Source organism: Lutjanus erythropterus, chromosome 13 (assembly GCF_056507025.1).
Source record: "Lutjanus erythropterus isolate fLutEry1 chromosome 13, fLutEry1.hap2, whole genome shotgun sequence".
NCBI lineage: Eukaryota > Metazoa > Chordata > Actinopteri > Lutjaniformes > Lutjanidae > Lutjanus > Lutjanus erythropterus.
The window spans coordinates 22,221,274-22,245,133 of record NC_139329.1 but is presented as its reverse complement, the minus strand read 5'-3'; the positions used below and the strand labels follow the sequence as shown (position 1 = coordinate 22,245,133).

The following is a 23,860-nucleotide window of genomic DNA, read 5'->3' as shown; positions in this document are numbered from 1 at the left end:
CAAAAAATCATGCAAGAACACTTTCACATAATTTGGGGATTTTATTTGTTATTCAGTGCTGCACTTTGCTACAGTCACGTGATTAAACATATCACAAGTGTCACTATCATTTTGTAAACATTAAAAGGCAGTGAGCTCAATGCAAATACATGTTTTGGACTAGAAAATACATTTACAACATTATAAAATACAGTAGATAAACAGTCAGTCTGTGCTAAATCAGCTCCAGCCTTTGTTTTCCAACAATGAATTCCACCTATGAATGTAGAGTAATATGTCTGGCAGAACAATACTACAGTAATTTGTAGGATACAAGAGCTATAAATCACAATTCTATCAGAATCTTAAAGTCTACAGCGCCACAAGTTCTGCTAATAATTTAGCTGCTGCACAATACGTACTACTGTAGTGACAGCTAACACATGATCACACTCTGCTACAAGAATGCTACCAAATGCCGATGCTACATGAGGAACCGTTTGTGGGAGCAGCCGCTACCCCATAAGTAAAACTCAGTGAAGTCAGCGAGGATTATCTGACTCATGGATGAACAGGCAGAGAAGAGAGTGTGAATTTATGAGGTGAGAAATCTGAAGTTCCCTGATGAGGCATCTATAGTTGGAAGAGTAAATATTTCTATTGCTTTTGGTCTCTGCGGCGTGTTGGAGGGAGGACAAGTCAGTATCCCTGGTCGTTGAAGTCGTATGATCTGTTGTGCAAAAAGAAAAAAGAAGAAGACTCAGAAAAGGCCTGGTGAGATGAATCTGTAGAATATTTGATTTCCATAACTTCACAAGTCTAAAATATCCATTGTTTGAAGAAGAAATTATATCTTTTACTTAAACATACTACAAGCATTTTTTAACTGGTTGTTAAACAATCTCAGTTTAATACTGATGCCTCTCTATATGACCTATCTAAGCAAACAAGACCATCAGCTTAAAAGATCAGCTGTTTCTATAAAATTATTATTAATGCCTGCCACCAGATCGGATTCTCCTTAAACCAGATGAAATGAGCCTGTGTACAAATTTTCCCAGACGAAGTTAGCTAGCTTAAAAAAGCAGGAGGAGATTTTTAGTTAGATCAATTTATTTTAGATGTTATATCTTGAGGGTATTTTTTGTCTTAATCAGGATATGATGTTAATATGGAACATGTTAATTTACAACCTTGTGTTCATGATTCTAACAGTATTCAGGTTAAACTCTGTTCTGTTCCAACAAAAAATGTTCAGAAACCAGAATAAAATGTTTACATGCCACAGTATCCTGGTTTCAATCAGATTATTCCAGATTGCATATCTAGTTTCTAAAACCAGTATATGACATTTACATGTGCAAAATATTACCACGATACTCCAAAAACCTGATAATAACAAGGATGCTTTTGTGTGTAAACACAATCAATAAAATCTGAACTATGAAAGTGTTTCGTGCAACAATATGCCTTCTATTCCACTTGTTAGCTATTAGCGATACTGTATTTATATTATTACCATTCAAAACAAAACTGTGATTGTGTGAAACTGAAGTTTAATTCACAGTATACCATGCAATCCCATAAAACACTTCTTTAAATGTTAGTAAAAATCTTACCTTTCATTAAATGGCTTTTTGACAAACTGAACTTGCTCCCTAACGTTTTTCCCAAACACCAACATCTGCTTTTCGGTGTCGATTACACACTGCAAAAAAGATGACACACCAACACATCACATATTGACATAAAAGGTAAAAACATGTTATTTTTTATTCATGTCACTGTTTCTCCTGGAAAGTAGATGATTTACCTTGAGTGACTTTAGTGTCTTGTTGCCCAGGGACATCAGTGCTCTGTTACTTTCTGCAAATAAACAGACAATAATATTGTAACATAATACTTAAAAGTGTCTTACAATCACTGGTTACAGTCACAAAAATCAATTTTATCTTTAATCTTATTCTTCTTCCTTACCAATTATGGCAAAAGAGCACATTACTCTGAGTTCCCCGATGGTCAGGCTGAGTTCTTTGATCTGTCCGTCGATACAAAGCTTCCGCTGGAATGGAAATCCGTCCGTCTCCATCTTGTTCTCCTCAACCAGTTCTTTCAAACTTTGACAGAAACAAAACATCACTCATTGAATACTGAAAGTGAGCTTATGTAAGCCAAACTGACAGATTCTCACCCAAATCTCTCCACAGTCAGTGAGGACATCAGGTTCAGTTTGCAGCCGGTGTCAATCAGCACATTCACCTCCCGTCCTAAACACTGCAAACACACAGAGAAAGTGGAGGTGAAGATGGATGTGTGATGGACACAACATGGAAATAAACAAAATGCACAGCAGTTATTTGTGTTTTAAAAGGCTTGTTTTAAAAACTATGAGACTATTTATAGAAGTGCTATATTCTGAGATACTCGCACAGACTCACCTTGCCAGGCACATAGATGAAATCTTCCTCCTCGTCTTCCTCACTCTCGTGTGAATTTAAACGACTGCGACTCAGAAGGACCGATCCGTTGTTTGTTGTCACTCCACACATGTTCATCCTTCCCCGGGACAACTTGGCCTCCAGCAGGCGCTTCTGGAGAATATGGTGTGGCTGCTGCATTGAAAATTAAAACAGTGCAAGCACAGTTAGACATATGGAGCAGAAGTTTAAAAACAAATCAATAATCTATAATAATCATGGCAGATTATGAGACAACAGGCCCCTGGGCACAGACATGTAAGTGAAGTCCAGGGGATCTTTCATTAATCCATCCCACATAATAGTTCTGCAATTATGATCTTCACTGACCTTCTTCAGTGTCAGTAAACGCATAGATAAACTGAAATGATGTTTACTGTGCAACATAAGAAGTATGACCAAATTTACCAAATGAACGTATTAATAATGCCTTATAATCTGCTAATAGTGCTGTATAATTATTGTTTAAGGTACTGATAGACTTTCATAATGCTTTAAAATATTTATAACACATTATAAAGATTATTTTTTAAAGGATCATAGTGTGTCATAAAAACACAAGCCCTACACCCTACAACTCTTAAAGAATGGTTAAATGAAAAGAAAAGATTCATAGAGGGACTACATTTATGAAAGTAATGTTAAATGATTATATGTCATTTGTAGGTATTATTTTATGAGGGAATTTCAAAACTTCACTTAAAGCAGCCTAGAACCACACGAAATAACTTAGAATCACATTATAATGCATTATAACAATGACTATAATACATTTTAAAATTATTATAATTAGGGCCCGACTGATACTGGATTTTGGGGGCTGATACCAATAAAAAAAATCTGATATTGATATAATGCAGCTACTCTTTATACAAAATATAATACACAGAATATAGAATAGATATATAAACACAGGCTATTTGACAGTTTCACAATAAATGTTATTGTCCAAAATGATATGAGGGCACAGAAACAGTAAACCTTTACTGTGTTTTTTTATAACAATACAACTATAAATTAAAAAATATAAAAACTAGAGCAAAATAGACACATGTATTAACCCTGAAGTAAGAAAAATGATCAAATATACATAAAATGCTCCCTATAAAGCTAACAAATAAAAACAATCTGCATTATGTTCTGTTAAGAAAGTAAGTGTTAATAAATAAATAAATAAATAAATAAATAATCATAATAGCTTCAAATCAGACAACATATATGCTGATACAGATACAGACCAATACAGCTGTGACAGCTGTGATAATATCAGTTGATCATATGCCAGTATATGATAAAATAATTATAATGTGTTACAACTATGTGAATTATAATACACTATGATCTATGGGATAACCTTAGAAGTGATTATAAACTGCTTTATAATACGCTATGATCATTGTTAAAGCATTACGAATATTCATGAGTGCTTAAACCTATAATTATACAGGGCTATAAGACGATTATAACACAATGTAAGAGTGTTTATAATGCATCATAAACATGGACGTCATAGATAGTGTTACTGACATTTTATTTTTCTTAGATATTAAAGTCTTCCACTTCATTATTATATGTGCTACAATTTAAAATAATTAATTGGGCCTGAATAAAGGATATCGTGGTAAATTCAGCAGGATGCAGAGACTCTCCCATCGTCACCTGCATTAGTTCATCCTCCTGTAATAAAGCAGTAATTTGTTTAAGGCACGAGCCCATAAACGTGTCTGTAATAACAGTGGCACTATCAGAATAAAAGGCCTGTTGTAAGAGACACACCCCCTGTTTAGACGTCCCGAGCTTCTTCAGTCCGTCCAAAGGCAGCAGGTCAGCTGAGTCTTTATGGAGGAACTGGATCGCCTGTTTCAGCCTCCTCTGCTGCCTCAGAGCCGCAGCATCCAGGACCCCGGACTCCCCCCGGTTCTCCGTCCGCATCCCCGTGAACATGACGGCGGCTGTGTGAGTCTGACCGAGCCGGTGTGTGTCTGGATCTGTCCGACGTGTATCTGACACGAGTCCGATGAGGAATCCCCCGATGATGATGACTAGTGAAGAAGAGAAGACACCCCCATCATGAACGGTGCCGCGCAGGTAGTCAAGTCAGACAGGTTAACAACGAGACTTCCGGTCAAAACCTTCAAAATAAAACTTACAAACGTCACAAAGTTGGAAAATTAAGATTATCTGAATTATCTGTGAGATGAGACTTTATCTCTGTCGTTATCTTGAAATATTTTGGAATATTGTGTGTAAACGGAGCTTTCGACCTAAATATTCGTCTTTAAATGTTTTGTGGACACCATAGTAGGGGAGATTAGAGCATCTTGTCACACCTTTAACTTTCACTTCAATTTCTCTGTCTCAGTACATCACAGTCACTCATTTTCCATATAAAATTAAATAATATATTATTGTCAACTAAGGTAAAACATTTAGATTTTTACATCTTACTTTTATATAGAGTCATAAATTGTTTAGTAGAGTAGACTGGGGACAGTTGTAACAGGGGACAGTTGTAACAAATATTACTCCTCCAGTCAGAAACATGTAAGAGTGATGACACTAATCCTGCACATGCTCAGACCACTCCCCACCAGGAAGACAGAGTCTTCAGTTCTCAGAGTTCACCAAAATAAAAAAAAAAGGTTAATAAATGTCTGTTGCATTGCAAATTGTTCTGTTCTTCTGGTCTCACATTGAAATATAGAGACTGAATAGCATCTGTAACATCTGCACCTTGACTTGAGGTAGGCCAATGTTCTCTAAACATATAAGCACATAATATCATTAAATAAATAAATCATATTAATTGTAAAACAATACATATTTTCATAATACTATGCTCACTGAGACAAAAAAAGTATCTTCATAATAAATATACTACATCAGTAATGTAAATATTAACGGTTCTATACTTTTAATCTGTGAATACTGAGTGCAGTCTGACCAGTGGTTTTAAAGCAGGGACCAAAAGAACTTTATAATTCTAATAATATTATAATGTGTTGTTTTTGTGGGACTATATAAGCTGTAGCCTCAATGTAAATAAGTATTGAATGAGATGAGAGCTTTTACTTTGACAGTCATCCTGTTTTTGTGTCTCTTGGCAGCATACACCTGCCTGAAAACACTTTATTAGTCACATTATTAAATCGTGACTTAGAAAAAAATACTCTATTGGTTCTCCTGTCATTTGCAATTTGATACAAATAATTATCCCAAAAAAGGTAAATAAATTAATGCCAACAAGATAAACTCTTTGTAGCTTATAACATAGATCACAGGATAAAATAGTTTCATTGGGGAAATGAAGAGAGGGACATGAACAGGTTCTAATATTTGTTCAAAATCCACTTTTGTTACTTTGTTAAATTTATTATGCCCAAATGTTCATTCTGGGTGCTGTGGGATGTATATAATAAAGCTGCTTTTATTTTAATAGAACTGCAGGCCCAAATTAAAGCTTTGATTGAAGATGTTTCTTCCAAATACTGTATGTTTCATGTGAATATAGACTATAAACTCCAGCTTTAAGCCTAAATCATAAGATCCCTCCATGGCGTGGAACTAACCGACATGGGTTCTGTTAGTTTCTCAGTACCTGACTTGTACAATATTAACTAAACTGATGGTTGACTATAATACTCTATGCTTGCACTTTCAGATCCATAACTACAATTGTAAAGTTTGCTAGTAGTGTTTTATCTCAGTGATCATCACTGAATAATGTTTAGTACCTGCACTGGCATCCAGTTAGTCAATTACATCTAGAATAAATATAAACAGTTTTGTCACAGTCTAAATGTATTCAAGGATTTACTCCTAGTATTGGGATAATATATTTATGTGTGTTGATAGAGAGTCTACTGCTGTAGTGAAATTCCCTGCCTCTGAATCTGAGAGAGCTGCAACAATTGTCTTTATTTTGATTTTATCATGTACATTCCTGCAACAATTATTTTACTAATGATCATGTCATTACAATTTTGTTGCTGTTTTCCCTCCTCTTTCTAGGAGTATTTAAAATCTTAAGTGCTGTTTTTTCTTCTCCATCATTTATTTTCTGTAGATGCATTTTAATGAAAGGTGCTATACATGAAGCACATGAAGCAGTGTTAAAATTTCACATCAATTTTTTTTTCACAGCTATTTGTATTTTAATGGTATTGTTAAAATGTTCAAAATGAACTGACACACTCTTAAACCATTTCATCAGGTTTTATAACGAAAACCTCTCAGTGATTTAATGCTGGACAGTATTCAGTGTGAGTGTTTGAAAGCACTGTAATCAAACATGGTTATTACAATAATTAAAATCTGAAATGATAATACTTTTACTTACCATCATGAATTTTATTGTGAAACCGACCAATCGTATAAACTCAACTGTTGAGTCAGTTTATTGTTTATTACATTGCATATATTGCCTTATATCTCATGTTTATATTCTTATTTTTAATATTTCCTCTTGTTTATATTGTTTCTATTCTTATATTTCCTCCTGTTTATAATGCTTGTTAGCTTATTCGTTATTTCTTGTTCTTTACTGATGCTTTTTCTATTTTGCTATCCACTTCACTGCTGTAACACTGCAAATTTCTCCATTGTTGGATTAATAAAAGAACATCTTATCATTGTTTCATCCCTATAATAAAGTAAGATTGGCATTATTATTACATACTTTATATTATGTCATATAGTAATGGCCATAACTTTAACAAGAGGAATGCATCAAGAGGCCTTGTTCTCAGTTCCTGTCTCAAAAACTAATGCAAGGCAGTGTACTGTTATATACAGAGGAATGAAATTATGGAATGATTTACAATCAGAAATTACATATTTAAGGAAAACTGTTTTTGAAGACTTGAAAGAAATATTTAATGGCACAGAGCACCAGACCCTCTTTCAAACAGGACATGTTTTGTTACATAATATCAGACTATGATCACTAATGAAGACCAATATGTCAATACAGTATAATTACATGCCATAGGCTTATCACCAGCCTCTGCCATTACATTTAAAAATTCTGGCCTAGTTTTAATTCATAATTCTCTATAATTAAACAATTTACTGTAATATATTTATTGCTTAATGTATCTCTAACTACCTCTTTGATTGTTCTTATGTTTTGTGATTGCTGTGACATAACTTCCCATTAATATCTATCTATCTATCTATCTATCTATCTATCTATCTATCTATCTTTGTGAGCTAAATCTTGTTTGGACGCCTTGGTAGATGCTGTGGCTTTGTTTTTTTTAAGATGTGAAGCCCTGTGTAGTCTATTCTGTCAGATGTCAGCTGGACATTTCATCCCTCCGAGCCTCTCTTCACTGCATTGCCCAGATTCCCCCTTTTTTTCCCACACGACCTTGTTTTCAACATGGATGCCGAAAAATCTTCCCACACATCGCTGTTTATCTCGCTGAATAACAAATCTACCCACATCTCGTGGCAAGACGTGGCTTGGAATCCACACTCTCGGTTGACTATCGCCTTATGCTGAAGTTTAAATATTTATTTTCTACGACGGCGTAGCGCATTTTCAGTGAAAAGCCCGAGACAATACGAAAACCGACGCGGAATGGCGTCTGGCAGGGGCCCGGGAAGCTGAATAAGACCAACACGCAGGCTCGAAGACGACATGGCTGACGAATGGGAGTGGGAACTGAGATGTCTTTAACCAGTCAGCGTGGCTGAATTGCGCGAAGGCGGGACATCTTGTGGAGGATAGTGCTGTCATACATGTTCCCGGTGTGTGGACATCGCGAAGCGTTTCCTGCACTGGTGCATGGTGGTCGAACAGGAGGAATTGTTGGAAATTTTCGGAGGTTAGTATATAAATTGGTTTTTACCCAGTATGCATTATTCCCACAGCCATCTCTGCGAGAGGGAGTGACGGGCTGCGGCAGGGAATCGAAAGAAGAATGGAAAATACTGTTTAACCTTAAAATAAATTTAACATGTATCGAGTCAAAATGCTTATGTTATCATTAATTAGCTCATGGATTCCCTGTTCTTGTATCCTAACTGCGTCGCTAGTTAGACGAACCCGGCTGGAAGCTTCATGGAGACAGCTAGCTAGCCCTTCAGCTGTCAGCGAGTCAGCTTAGACCTGAAATATCAACTTCAAATAGCTTTACTCTCCTTTAAGACAGTCTCCGAGAAACGATTTGCTAATAATAACCGCTAAAAAGTCGTGACAGCACCGGTTGACGTAGTTAGCGATACTGTTAGCATTGTGGCTAACGAGCCCACTGCTGTAACTGTGAGGTGTTTGACCATCCTAACGTGCTGTCAGTGTGTTAGCTGACCAGTGTTAACCTTACAATAAAGCCAGTTCACTACATTTAATAGATATTGTTCAATTACAGTGTGACAAATATGGCAAGTCATAGCTGTGCTAACTGCACATTAGCTAGCTAGCCCCAATTGCTATATTCAAACTAACAAGCGCCAAAACAGCATCGTTGACAGGAGACGTAATAAAAGCCGATTCAGTGAGCACATTAACTTGGAAAGTAAAATGTAGCATACCACTTCTTGGAAGAAATCCACAAATGATTATAGAGGGGACATTTTTGCAGGTAGCATTTACGCCACTGATTATTGATCCCGGGGGAAATTTTTTTGCGTTATAGTTGCTCCCATTCAAGAATAGAAGTATACATAAGTATATAGAAAATATAAGAGTAGACAAATGTTTTTTGAAAGTGCATATTATACTTTTTTATACATCAATAAAGCAATAAATAGAAATAAGATGTGTAAAAATATGTAAACAACAAAAGTTATACAACAGTATCACTGTTGAATGCTGAAGATGGGAGATAAGTGTGTTAGGATGCAACTAGTATACATAATACTTACATAACCATATTGTTAGGTCAGCGTTGCAGATAGGAAGATCTAAATGAAATATAAATAATAATCAGCTTCTGATGAGTTGAACACATAAAAACTAAAAAGTAAGCTGTGTCTGACGGTGGTGAAATAAGTCCAGGTCAGGCTATTTGTTGTAAAGTTTGATGGCCACAGGTATGAATGACTTCCTATGGTGCTCTGTGGTGTATTTTGGTGGAATCGATCTCAAACTACTGAATGTGCTCCTATGTTTAGCCAGAATGTCATGGAGTGGGTGGGAGACGTGTTTTGTGTCAAATGAGGTAAACAAAGTTTATCCTGTAGTCCCCAGAGCCCTAGGGGCCCCAAGTCTGTAGGTTTAATGCTTCAACTGTACATTTACATATTTCAATATTTTAATGACATGATAAGGACCTTATTCTTTATTACGTGAATTGAAGGCCCTGACTTGAATCGAAGTCTAATTGTAAGACCTCCATCACCTAATTTTTGTGGTCATATGTTGCGGATTCTTAAAACAAATGCTTGTGTTTATAGTAGGAACATATTTTTGTCAGTTGCTATTCATGCTACATATATATAGCTACCATTTATCTGCCAAATGAGGTAAACCAGATTATTTGTCAAATTAAACTTTATTAAGTGAGAACTGCCTGGGGGTCCATATATAGAAAATAGAGGGTCACAATCAGGAGTAATATCATCCAAATAGCTTTTTACTTTGTCATGCCTGGCAGAAAATCACACAAAATATTTTCAGCTATCCAACCTTAATCAATTTGTGACTGGAAAATGTTGTATTTTTGATTAATTGCTCAGTCCTGGTTGCCAACTATTTTGAAGATTGGTTAATGGTTTCAGTCACTTTTCAAATGAAAATGTCAAACATTTACTGGCTCCAGTTTCTTAAATGCAAGGATCTGCTACTTTTCTGTTCCAGTTTTGATAGTAAATGAAGAGTCTTTGGGTTTATGATGTTTTTTTGGATAAAATAAGCAATTTCAAGGTGTCACTTGGGGCTCTGGGAAATTGCGATGAACATTTTTCACATTTTTATTTACATTTTATATGAATAATGATGAAAATAGTCAGCATATTACTCAATAATGAAAAAAATCAGTGGCAGTCCAAATGCTGTATTAGATTAACTTGAGGCTCTGGCCTAAAGAGAACAGACGTTGTAAGATCTTTATTTAACTTTTGTGCTTATATGCATAAAATTCCTAAATTCATATGTTTGATCAAGTTACAAAAGTTTTTATAGGCTTGTGTATTTCAGCATAGAAAAATGGTACACACTGCACTTGGCCTACAAAGTAATTATGTCAGCTATGCTGCATCATCTAACAAGAGATTAGCTGTCACCCGTGCATCACTTGCAGTAACATCTTGTTAAGTATCTCCATCCTCAGTGTACTGACCTGTGGACATCATGATTAAAGTTTCCGATCTGTCTCCTGTGTGTGTCACTCCAGCAGCTAAAGCATGCTCTTGGCCCAGATAAACCGGGACTCCCAGGGAATGGCAGAGTTTCACGATGCAGAGGGGCAGCCGGTCACTCTCTGTCTAACGGAGGCTGTGACCGTGGCAGGTGAGCTCACAAACAACTGGAAAAATTATTTTTTAAATTTCAATTCACAATCTCTTTCTGCAGAGTAAGTAACAGACTTTACTGATCCCTTGAAAAATACATATAAAAGAATACAGTGACAATGTGTTTGATTGTCTTGTGTCTGCCACCTTGTAAAGCACTATGTTAATACTGATTATGACAAGTGCCCTAAAAATAAACATTAGTACTATTGTTATTTCTTATGTGTACACTATACCTAAATGGTTACTGTTCAAGTTTGTTGAGATACAAAGGACCACAGATAAAATGAGGAGGTTATGATGTTGCAATAAATAATAATTTAACATGAAAACTGAACTTTCTGCACACACGTTAGTGATTGTTTTATAAAGGAAACACTAGGTCTTAAGTGAACAACCATGAACATGATCCACATTGTGAACACATTCAAAGAAACACTTCTTTTCATCCTATTTAAGACACTTTAAAATATGCTTTAGTCACTCACTGAATGCTACATCCAGAATAAGCTGCATTTAACAGTATCACAATTTATCCTATCTTGTTCCTTTGGAAAAGCTATGAGATGATGCAGGTAAATTTGAGTGCACAGTGTGAATTATAAAGGATATGGTCTCTGGTCAACGTGTACCTATAACAAGATGATTTTGAAACATGACCTTCTTACTTCTGAAGCTGATGGTTAAAGTATTTTCATCATCAACTCTTGTCCCAGATGGTGATCAGATGGAGAGCATGGACACAGTGAGCCTGCAGGCTGTAACTCTTGCAGATGGATCCACTGCATACATCCAACACGAGTCCAAAGCTTCCTTTTCAGATGGACAGATCATGGATGGCCAGGTGATCCAGCTGGAGGACGGCTCTGCTGCCTACGTTCAGCATGTATCAATGCCTAAAGCAGGTAAAACACAAAACTTTACAGTATATCCGGACAAAGAGTAGAGTATTTTGCTGTGCTCTGTTGTATGCTGAAATACCACCAAAGAAAATTTAAATAGCATCGTATAGGATTAAAAGCTGACACAGTGATAACCAGAAACGCAAGCAAAGCAGACCTTTGAACTGGTGAAGTTGCTGTGCCTAATGGGTTTTTTTTTCTGTTGTAGGAGGGGACAGTTTACAGCTTGAGGATGGACAAGCAGTTCAGCTAGAAGATGGAACAACAGCCTACATTCACACACCCAAAGGTAAAAAAAAATGTTACACACTGAAGAGATAGAGACTTAACTTTCATGTCTTTCTTCAAGTATCAAAACATTATTTCCATTTAATTACATATCACTGTATTTAGGATTAATAAGTCATTTTGAAAATATCAACATTCAAATGCCTAAGCTTCCCAATTTCCAACATATGACCTCCAAGAGTATGACACCAAATGTAAACAAAAATTATGCCCAGACAGGCTACTGCTACAGGAACTCATGACCTTGGTGATAATTAACTTCAGTGACATAAATATACATATATATATAAATTATTCATTAAATGTGTTGCCATCTAGTTAGATTAGTGGATAATCTGCAAAAATCAGGTACCATTTTCACATTCTTTTGGCATATTTAATGTTTTACAAAATAACTTTTGTGCAGAGAGGATGACTTTTGGAGATTGTTAACTCTAACCAGCTACCTAAAAAGATTTGCAACATTGTGACATACATGCAGAAGAAGTGTTATGTGATAGATGCATTATTTTAGTGAAATACAGGCAAATATACTTTACATTGCCTTTTAGTTCATGGTTTACCATTTAAAATGTGCACTTCCATGGGTGCTGCCCTTGTGTGACGTCAGACAACTGTTTCTTCAAGAAGTCAGGGTAATATATTTTCATCTGAGTTTACAAGTAGGAACTCTGACTTTAAGGGGTGTTACACAGTACTTTTCCTAGACGGACGTCGGGCATGTCAAGTTCCAAGTTGTGTCATTCATACCATAACATTATGTGTCATCAGTCGGTTATATTCGGCTCATTCTACAAGTCATTTGTGATGAGAAGTTGTTTTCTGTTTCAGAGTTTTTATTCTTTTTTCTTGAGTTGAGCACAAGACATGCAAAACTACAAACCTAAAACACTACACAACTTAAACCAAAGGGAATGTAATGTTTTGTTTACCTACTTTAATTCAGTCTGACTCTGCTTTTTTTTCTGTAATGCCCTTTTACAACTTCTAGAGAAGTAGTGTGCCATTAACCTGTTATCTAAGGTTATCTATCCAGTCAGTTTGTGGACATTGGAATGTGTTTTTGTGAGCATGTGACACATTTTACTGTAAATGCAAAATACAGGTCTTTGTTGCATACTTCTGATGGACCCACATTTAAACCATGCTCCATGTCTGTCTGTTTATTCATGGAAATTAAAAAATGCTCAAACAAATGCAAAAAATAGACCTACAAATGTATAAGATAGCTCAGTAATTTGTCTTTAATCTCCTCATTTTTAATTACCCCCATGTTATAGCTAAAGCTCATGTAGGAAACCATCCATCCTCCCTGAGTGAACCATCATCTCAGTTTTCAAGCTGGACCTGAGCCCAGTTCCCTCATTCAGTCTCTCCTTCTCCTTGTCTCTGTGCAGACACATATGACCAGAGCGGCCTGCAGGAGGTGCAGCTGGAGGACGGCAGCACCGCCTACATCCAGCACACAGTGCACATGCCCCAGTCAAACACCATCTTGGCCATCCAAGCTGACGGTACCATCGCAGACTTGCAGGCTGAGGCTGCAGCCATTGACCCTGAGACCATCAGCGTCCTGGAACAGTACACCACCAAGGTAAACATACTTCATCATTGTACTGTTCTGGCACTAGTTTGGGAAACTTGTCATGTGACACAGAACCAAGATCAAAAGCAGGAAATTTTATCATATTTTTGCTTATATTGCTTATATTATATAAACAATTGATCAATTATCAAAATAGTTGATGATTAATTTAATAGTTGGCAACTAATCAATACATTATATTTAATACTTCCAGATTTGTATATGCCATATTATAGTTCTTTTCTTTTTCATAACCTTTTTTATCCTGTGAAAACTTTCTGCCCTGACATTTTTACTCTTAAATTTTATCTTATGTTGTGATGTTTCATTAACAATATTTGCATCCCACTTAGGGCTGGGTATCAGTCACAAGTTTTTGATACTGATACCTTGGCTTTGATACAGTTCCTGAATGATACTTTTTTCAATAACAAATCTATTTGAACAAAAATAAAATTACGTTACACATTACAGTACGATTACACTCTTAAAAGGAAGGAAGTGTTAGTGCTAAAAGACCTGGTAGTAAAAAAGCAAATTAAAGATCCCTGTCTCTGGGCAGAAAATACTGTTTTTCATGTATGCCCCTATGACATGTAATGTCAAATTGTATTAGACAGCCAGTCACCAACGTTATTAAATCTTTGTTCAAGCATGCTACATGCTGATTGTCTCACTGACACTGATGAGATTTACTCCGTAGGTATTGAGAGGCAAGGGATTTTTTTGATACTTAATAGTATTGAATCTATTCGGCCAGTGCCATAAAAGCATCACAGTTCGATGCTCAGCCCTAATTCTACTCTTTGTATATTTATTGTTGTTGGAGTTTTTGTTTGTTTATTTTTGTTATTTTTAGTAAATGCTGAGATTTATGCAATCTATATAGACAATTGGTTGGGAAGCGTGTGCTAATACAAACTGTACTGACATTTACCTATTGTCCCTTCTTCTCTCAATCAGGTGGAGAATATAGAGAACCCCCTGGGCTCCTTCGGCAGAGTGGAAGCAGACAATGGCGTCCATATGCGGGTACATTATCTTTTCTGTAATATTTTTTTCATGACCTTTTGCAGCTTCTCCTAGTTTGACAGTGGAGTGTAATTCACGTTTCTTTCAGATTGTGTTACAGAATCAAGACAACAGGCAAGGAAGGGGCTCAAATGTAGGCGAGAAGTCTTTCCGCTGTGAATATGAGGGCTGTGGGAAGCTTTACACCACAGCCCACCATCTCAAGGTGAGCGTGGGTGTTTTGTGGTTGTGTGTGCATGTACTTGTGTACTTGTGAAAGAAAAAGTTTTGCTGTGTTGCTTTGCTTGTGCCTTCTCAAGTGTTGGATTATTTAAAGACAACATTCCCCTGACAGCAGCTTCCTGTGAGCTACTTGTTTGCTTTTTCTGCGTCACTGCTGCTACACAGTTTTGTTTGTGTCCTGCAGGTACACGAGCGCTCCCACACTGGAGACAAACCATATGTCTGTGATTATCCGGGCTGTGGGAAGAAGTTTGCAACAGGTAGCTGTGATGAACTTAATATTTCTGACAGAACTGTCTCAGTGATATTTAAAGACCCCCTCCAGTGAAAATATTGCTTTTTAATTTTGTTAAGATGTCCATGTGGTGTTTTTCATGTGTTACAAGACATATCAGGAGCGAAATAAGCAGTAAATGCCAGGTCTGAGCATTTCTGGTTTTGAAACTGCCATGAGAAAGGGCTGTCTCAAAACAACAGTTTCAGTCATTTTTGAAAAGACTATCAACCAGGAATAACTTAGCTTTGCTGAAAGACGTGACTCTCAGTTTCTGTTTTTATGGTGATTTTAAGGGTATGGACTCAAGAGTCACTCACGCACACACACGGGGGAGAAGCCATATCGATGTCAGGAGTTAAACTGCTGCAAGTCCTTCAAAACCTCCGGAGATCTTCAAAAGCACACAAGGACTCATACAGGTACACGACCACACCCAGGACCAATCATAATTTTGTTGCGTCATATGTCTGAAACGGTGTGTAAATGTCTCATAAATGTGTCATTGTTCTGGTGCAGGCTTTAACTGCTGGGAGCTGGAATGATAACTGCTACCTGGCCACAAGGCTGTTTGTTTAATACAGTGACTCAGCATTTGCAGCTGAAATTGTGTTGTTTTGGTCAGAACTACCAGACCAGAGTCGTGCACCAGTGGTTTCTGAAAGAACACAGATTGGGGTGGAGTTCCTCCATTCAGAAGAGAGTTAACAAATTACAAGGTTTTGTTAGCTGTTGGATGTGTGGAGCTACATTTTTCCACAGAGCCATTAAAGTATCGGAAGAGCTTTCAGGCACATGCTCATCATAATGACCATAACAATGAGGGACTGCTGTTTATTTTTGAAATCTGTGATTTTTGGAGTTTCACTCTCATTGGGCATTTAAAGAGTGATATGGTGTTCACAGAATATGTCAACATGTGTAATGTCATATTTAAAATCAGCTCACGGTCAAGTTCAAATGGATTCATTGTCCTCATTTTTGCACATAATACTGGTCATGGCATTGTTGAATGGAGAATAAACTGTGAAGCAAAATTTAGATATTTTGGGTGCGCTGGTAGTTCATTTGAGGCTGAGACCTCGGCAGCAGCCACAGGAACGATTCCAGGATGCAGCCCTGTGCTGCATGTCTTCTCCGTCTCTCGCTCCTTTCCTGTCTGTTTACAAGCTGACCTGTCAAATAAAGGCTAAAAAGGCAAAATTTTATTGTAATATTCATTCTTATGTGTAGATGGATTGCCCTACTTGCTGGCTGAGAGAATGCTGAAACAAAGTCAAACACCCATATTTCTATACACAGTCTCATACATCACAGATTAGTAGCCGCATCTTATTTTATACACAGGTGCTCAGCTGTACAGTTGTGAATTCATAACTTTGTCCTCCTCTAGAGTCTTCTGGACTCTGTCTGATAGAAACCAAAAGGAGCCTTTCATTTTTGCCTCCATCTGCTCCTAAATATAAAGCATAATCATAAACATAAGTGTATATAGTAAACAGTAAGCAGTAAAGTTGCACTCAATTTAAATGGATAGATCCATCTTTCATATCCTTTTCAGTAGTGACAAGAAACAAGTGAATGCTGCTCTAACAGAGATCCCTTTGTCTGCTTAAACAATACAAGCATTTATAAGTAAGTTTCACTTAGGTGCCTGTCTGTCTCCCTTCTGCCAGAGATAAAGTTTTTTAATTTATCTGTGTGAGAGCAAATAAATGCGTACAGGAAGGAGGATACTTTGATTTAATAATCTCTGCATATTGTAGGTCAAACTGACCTGCTAGCTGACCTGCACACAGAAAAGAAGATGAAACAAATTACTCTTCAACATAGTATATAGTTAATTTAAAATGTAACAAACGTGAGTAATTTAATCAGTAAATACTGAATTTCCACCACGCCATTTTAACAACAAGAAATATTAACAACCCTAACAATATGTATTGAAAAATAATGGATTTTGAATGATGAGTTGCCCAAAAAACCTTGTCTTCTGTTTTCTTGTCTGCAGGAGAGAAGCCTTTTAAATGCCCAGTCGAAGGCTGTGGCAGGTCGTTTACCACCTCCAACATCCGCAAAGTTCACATCCGAACACACACCGGAGAGCGGCCATACTACTGCTCTGAGCCAAGCTGTGGACGCTCATTCGCCAGTGCCACCAACTACAAGAACCATATGAGGATACACACGGGTGAGTCCTTTAATATCACAGTCTGACAACGCATTTGCCAACCTGTATTTTACTTGTAAGATTTGTTTACATGAAATAATTGATCAAGTGCACTTAAGCATTACAGTAAGGACTGAAATTTCATAACTTCTACTATTAATAATGAAATAAAAACCTTGGTTCCTATTGTTTGACTACTTTCCTCCTTTTTCCTCAGGAGAGAAACCATATGTGTGTACGGTGCCAGGCTGTGAAAAGCGCTTCACAGAATACTCCAGCCTTTACAAACACCATGTGGTTCATACACCCTGCAAACCTTACAACTGCAACCATTGTGGGAAAACCTACAAGCAGATCTCAACACTCGCCATGCACAAACGCACAGCGCACAACGACACAGAGCCCATTGAAGAGGAGCAGGAGGCCTACTTTGAACCCCCAACAGGTCAGTATACATATGTCTGAGAAATTCCTTTTGATAAATGTACATCAGAACTGTAAATAGAGCTGCAACAATTAGTTGATGGACAGAAAATAAATCAGCAACAGGGTTCAACTTACTTAAGAATTCAGTATGAGAATATTCATTACTGTGGTGTGTCCAGAAAAACTGTGACACTGACTAGGGGTCTGAAACTTACATATGAGGTGTGATTAGGGACACCACATTTTCTCAAATTTATCAGCAGAGCCAAAGTACAGTGTTTCTCTAGTTTCTCAAGTGTGACTGTTTGATGCTTAAGTTTATCATATGTAACAATAAATTGAATGTCTTTGGGTATAAACTGATATTTGAATAAAATAACACATTTTTCACTTCTTTTTTCAAAAGTTTTAGTTGCAGATTTACTTGAATTAAACCCTTGGATATGAATATGTTGAGTAGATGAGAAGGTATAAAATCCCCTCAACAACATTACTAGAACATATTAAGCAGAAATAGGTGTATATGAAAGAAAAGTACAGCATCAAGCCTGAATAAAAATATACACAAAATAAAAATGTATTACTTATGAATAACATAGAATGTCATTATCTCAAATATTGACAAACAAAATCTCAATTCAGATGCCATCGATGACCCCAGTGTCAGCTACACGACAGCAGTGGTTGACGCAGATGACTCTGGTTCAGAGCAGGTTCCTGTAGAGAACTCGGACATGGTTAGTCAGCAGCACGTTGCCTTGGTAACACAGGAGGATGGGACACAACAACAGGTGATGGGATGTTTTCCTGGGGCTTATTTTCCTTTTCTCTTCTCTTGTCCTTTGCTAATTCAATTCTGTCATGTCACCAAATGTATTAAGGTCTGTTTTGTCTTTTTATCACACCTGTTATGTACTGTCTCACTAAATTAAAGTTAGTCTTAGATTTAAGTCCTACTGTGTCAGAATGATCCCCTGTGAAACTGAATCTATTGTGTCTCACATCAGGTCAGTATCTCTGAAGCAGACTTACAAGCTATGGGTGGCACAATCACCATGGTAACCCAAGAAGGCACAACCATAACCATCCCAGCCCACGAACTGGCAACGCAAGGTGCTCACTCGGTTGCCATGGTAACGACAGACGGCTCGGATGAACAGGTAAACAATTACCTGAGGTTTGTGTAGACTGTACAAGACGTTAGAATAATGTTGGGGGTTGTAGTTGGTGTAGAGGGTTTTCACTCATTCCCATGTGGTGTGTTAATACATAACTTGATTAACTGACTGTTCTCAGAGAAAAAAAAAGACAAAAGTCAGGACACGAGTTTACTGTGTCACAGAAATAAATGTATTTAAGATGTAAGACCAGATACTTAAAATGTTACAGACTACACAAACCTACTTGTCAATTGATTTTTTTTTTCAGTGGCTGCTCCTTATTTTCTCCCGGGATCACAATTCTCCTGTATTTCTTCTGATTTGTTACAAATTCTCACACCACTTTTCACACTTTTTAATTATCACAACCTGTTTCTGACACTTTGTATAAGCCCTACGACACTACTGTGTCCTCTCAGTCCATAATACAGCTACACTGAACCTGATTTTCTGGTTCGAAATTCACATTTCTTAAAGAAATTTTTTAAAGGAAAGGCATGCATTTTATAAAATCTGCCGCACAAGGTTTACATTGGGAGCGACTTGTTAAAAGAAAAAAAGATATTGTTGTATTGGACTAATTATTTTGTTATTTAAAAGCCACCAAAATTCAGGAAACAAAGTCTCTGAAACTATTTTTTGGGAGGTTTCAAAATCCTCCCTATTTTTTAGGTCTTGTTTGACAAGTATGGACAAACAGCCACATCACAGCAGTCTCTTTCACGTGCCAATTTTAGCTCCATTGTTGGACATTCAGCCCTTCATGGTGCACTCCTTGATTTGTGACCCAATACTACAGCATTTGATTGATTAGTGTGTCTATCTCCCTCAGGTGGCTATCATGACGCCAGACATGGCCTCGTTCCAAACGGTGGAAGAGGCAGCTTACAGCCAAGAGCAGGATGACATTCATCCTGTCACGTTACTGGCCACCTCCAACGGCACTCACATTGCTGTGCAGGTTGGTAGACCGACATCATAGGAGTGAATAGACTGGTGGGGTGAGTTCCAATCTGTGAATTTGTTTACTTCAGAAGAAGACCGGATACATCTGACACTCCATGTTGTTTAAACGCAGAAAACACCACATCTGTTTGATGGATTATTCAGGAATGCAAATTCTGCAACAGAGGCCTTTTCAATTAGGGGTGTGCTGTATTGTTTGTGATATCAGTATAATTTTTTTTATCAGAAAAAAAAAATTATGATAATGGCAGTATTCCAACTTGTGGACATAAGGACATCATACTGTTACACACAGTGACAACAAGCATGGCTGAAAGCGAAAGTAACATTGCTTCTGGCTCCACAGAGTTGGTTATAAAAAGGGAAGTGGAAGTGGTTTGGTTAAAAAAGATCAGAGATGCAACAAACACATATGGCCCACCTTTACTTGGGATTCTTATGAATGCTCGAAATCATTGAAAACGCTTCAATATTGATGTAATGTTTCAAGGTTTGAAAAGTGCTTGAAATTGTTATTGGATTACTTTCATAATAACTTGCTCTCAGCAGAGAGAGCTTTTGCCTTTTAAAACATGAAACTTTAATTTGTCACCTCTCTGTAGAATTGTATCATGAGACATGATGTTGGTTGTTTATGGCACAATAACATCTGATTTAATATGATGAAGAAATGAAATAGGGTCTAATCATTTTGAGCATAAATATGTATATAAGTATGTCATTTACTTCACCTGTAAGGTGCTGGAAAAGCTTCAAAATGCACACTGAAACACATGCTTGAATTTGACTTTTGAAAATATGTAGGAACCCTGTGTATTGATCGTACGGTCAGTCAGAGTTTCTTCTTAATAGTTTTTGTTGAAAACCACACTTAGTGTTGTGTTGTTTATATGATACTGGCAGGAGTTTCAGTCAGGGGGGTACAAGTAATCCCTCCCCAGATCACACCCTATGTTGAGTCATTTGTTTAAATGCTTAACTAAAACTCATGGGTAGGTGGGGTTCAGCTAAGGGGGTGTAGGTGTGTTGCCACCCTCCTGCTGGTGCATTTGATGAGGGATCAAACTAAACCAAAACCTAACAATCACAGGTTGTGTGAGTTTACATGTAATCCAAATTCAAGATAACCACCAGCACTCTTTGTGCAAAAAATCAATTAACAGTTGTGCTTTTGCCTTGACACCAGTACAAACACTAAACAACTAAAAGCAGACTGAAATTTCATTATACTCAGGGCTGCAACTAACGATTATTTTCATTATCGCTTAATCTGTTGATCATTTTCTTGATTAATCAGTTAGTTGTTTGGTCCACAAAATGTCAGAACATGGTAAATACTGTATTAACTGTTCAGGCCTAATGCCCCAGAGGGGGTGTGATCACATCAAAGGTTGCAGGTCTGGTGACCAACCTTTATTTATCCTGAATAACACTGTTTCCATTTACCCCCTTCTGCTCTTTCTATCATGGTAATTAGGCAGGCACTCTTTTCCCACCTTTTACCATCATGTGACAGTCATCCATGAAATGCAGTCAGTCACAGTCAGAGGTGGTCTTGTCTTTTAAAGAGGAGGCAGGGTAATGAGATTAAAAGTAGTGATCGATTATCAGTATGTCAGTCAGTGTTTGACTCGTGTACATTGTTTTTATTTTCTCTGCAGCTCAGTGATCAGCCTTCGCTGGAGGAAGCCATCAGAATAGCATCAAGAATACAACAAGGAGAGTCACCGGGCCTGGATGATTGATGGACTCATAATGGACTATGAAAATAGGATCAAAACCATCTCAATTGGACTAATTTAATGAGAGAAATCACAAGTCTTCCTCCATGGTTTTTTTCCACAAAAGACTTTAGCTTTTATGTGTACATAGGATTTTGATAACTGGAGTTCTGCTATGCTATTTTGTCCCTCAACCAAAAGGATGGGAGAGGGGAAAAATGCTTTCTAATGTTTATGGTGCACAATGCACAGTGCAGTGTACAGCTAATGCTATTTCTAATAAAAAGGAAAAAGATTGTGTGACTAATCAATTGTACTTGATTTTGAAAACCTGAGTCTCAGGTAAACTTTGTTCACCTTAACATTTTGCACAGCTGTAAAGGTAAAAGTATCTACAGCACACGCAGAGAATTTGTTTTAATATTAAAGACAAAAATAGATTGATACATGCAAGTAAATGTGCATTTTAATGAACGACACATGATTAACAACAAACAATAAGAACATTCAGAAAACACTACATTACTGTGAGCTTACAAGTAGATGTAGGTGACAAATATATATGCAGATTTGGATCTGTTATCAGCTTTCAGCCTTCTCAAAAACACCTGATAAGAGACAATTTACAAGACACATACAGTATGCTGTTAATGCAATATGTGAAACAACCTATTGATTCAGTCAGTGAATTTACACCATGAATTGGAAAGTGTATGTTTTTTTTTTAATGCTTCTCTCACACTGAGGCAGTGAAAGTACATTTACTCAACTGCCACTCTTGGACTTCTACTTGAGTGTTTTCACATAATGCCTAATAAGTCCCAGTTCATTGAGAAAAATATTCTACTCCTTACTTCAGTTAGCTGCAGCCATAGTTACTACATTAAATATATCTTATAAAATCTGATGCAGTGTTACAGGTCTCAACCAACTGCAAGGTTGGAAAAGAAAAGAAAAAAAAATAAAGAAACAAAAAGAATAACCAAATGAACTTACAGCACATGTTCAACTCACAATAAATAATGTGCAAAAAGGAAACAGTAAGAAGTAAATATATATAAAGTCCTATCCCCCTTAAAAAAAAAAAAATCATGAATAAATTTTGTGTTAAACAAATATTTCAGCTTTTCACCCCAATGTCTATCATACACAACTCAATCAAACTACCAAAATTACAGTTACACTTCATCAGTAATAAAAATCGTACATAAGACAGTAAATGTAATTAAGTACTTATTTTTCTAACAGTACTTATCAATTCTTGAATAAGAATTAAAGTGGTATTGCTAGTTTTACATTACAGATGGAACTTTATTACACCTGGAAAGAAAAATGTTTAAAAGTGGTGTAGAATAACAATAAAAGTAAGATGAGTAAACTAAAATTGAAATGTAGTAGTGGCAATAAAGTAATATAAGCAATATTTTACATGAAATTGAAAGTAATATTGCACACAATGTTGAACATAATACTTAATTCTCCTGACATTTATTCAGTTTTAAGTCGTTAAAAGGATTTATCTAGCTGAAATTAACTTCATTGTGAGCTGCTGTTTTGTTTTGTTTTTTTCCAAAAAAAATCTAAAATTAGTGGGGTTATATTATGATTTTGAGGTGGCAGTTTGGCCTTTTAATTACTGGAAATCGTTTTTATTGCTATAAATTGGCGTAGAGATATTCTTGTCTCACATAAACTGCTCTAAACTTTGATTTTTATATATTAGAGTAGTTAGAGTAGAGTAGATATTATAGTAGATAGAGTAGAAACCGAAGTGCGGTTTTTATTAGGATTTTCTGGTTGGCTTTTTAACAACTGTTTTTTATCGCTCTGTAATTGGTTTAGATATCATTTGTGTTGTTTAAACTTAACTAGGCGGCATTTTTACATTTTTTGACTTTGATCTTCTTATGTACCGCGATTTCTTTCATCTTGCCGTCTAAATAATCGACGCATTGTCTCGAAGTTAATATAATTGTGTGACTTCGGCCACATGGAGGACACGCGTTCGCGCCAGATCGCTTCTCTGCCACCGATGACGTAACGCCAGCCGAAACCTCTCTGGAACGCCCATCTTTCAAAATTTCGAGACGCGATCTGATTGGATGCGTGGGCACACGTGATCAACGGTCGCGGGAAGTCCTTTGCTGCCACGCGCGTGATAGGAAGAGGAGGACAGCTCTTGACTCATTCAAACATTTTTG

The 23,860-nt window shown here is 36.8% G+C and overlaps 2 protein-coding genes across 5 annotated transcripts; one reads left to right on the top strand and one right to left on the bottom strand.

Annotated features, from left to right (window-relative positions):
- Positions 1 to 28: 28 nt before the first annotated feature.
- Positions 29 to 4,620, bottom strand: LOC146316530 (nuclear receptor-interacting protein 3-like). The gene is made up of 7 exons (XM_084734868.1): positions 4,233 to 4,620; positions 2,418 to 2,591; positions 2,171 to 2,253; positions 1,957 to 2,096; positions 1,793 to 1,845; positions 1,599 to 1,687; positions 29 to 709 (listed from the first exon to the last, which is right to left on the bottom strand). The coding sequence occupies exons 1-7, from the start codon at positions 4,398 to 4,400 to the stop codon at positions 679 to 681; spliced, it is 738 nt and encodes a 245-aa protein (XP_084590994.1). The 5' UTR covers positions 4,401 to 4,620; the 3' UTR covers positions 29 to 678.
- Positions 4,621 to 7,845: 3,225 nt separating this feature from the next.
- znf143b (zinc finger protein 143b) lies at positions 7,846 to 21,966 on the top strand. Of its 4 annotated transcripts, none has more exons than XM_084733298.1 (15): positions 7,846 to 8,287; positions 10,796 to 10,911; positions 11,630 to 11,818; positions 12,024 to 12,104; positions 13,501 to 13,697; positions 14,652 to 14,720; positions 14,809 to 14,925; positions 15,127 to 15,202; positions 15,513 to 15,638; positions 17,228 to 17,407; positions 17,604 to 17,831; positions 18,455 to 18,549; positions 18,820 to 18,972; positions 19,805 to 19,933; positions 21,600 to 21,966. In XM_084733298.1, the coding sequence occupies exons 2-15, from the start codon at positions 10,806 to 10,808 to the stop codon at positions 21,681 to 21,683; spliced, it is 1,830 nt and encodes a 609-aa protein (XP_084589424.1). In that variant the 5' UTR covers positions 7,846 to 8,287; positions 10,796 to 10,805; the 3' UTR covers positions 21,684 to 21,966. The 4 variants fall into 4 exon arrangements, with proteins under 4 accessions (XP_084589424.1, XP_084589425.1, XP_084589423.1 ...); XM_084733299.1 differs by having other exon boundaries at positions 7,850 to 8,287; positions 18,455 to 18,603; positions 19,805 to 19,973; XM_084733297.1 differs by having other exon boundaries at positions 7,851 to 8,287; positions 10,799 to 10,911; positions 18,455 to 18,603.
- The last annotated feature ends 1,894 nt before the right edge of the window (positions 21,967 to 23,860 follow it).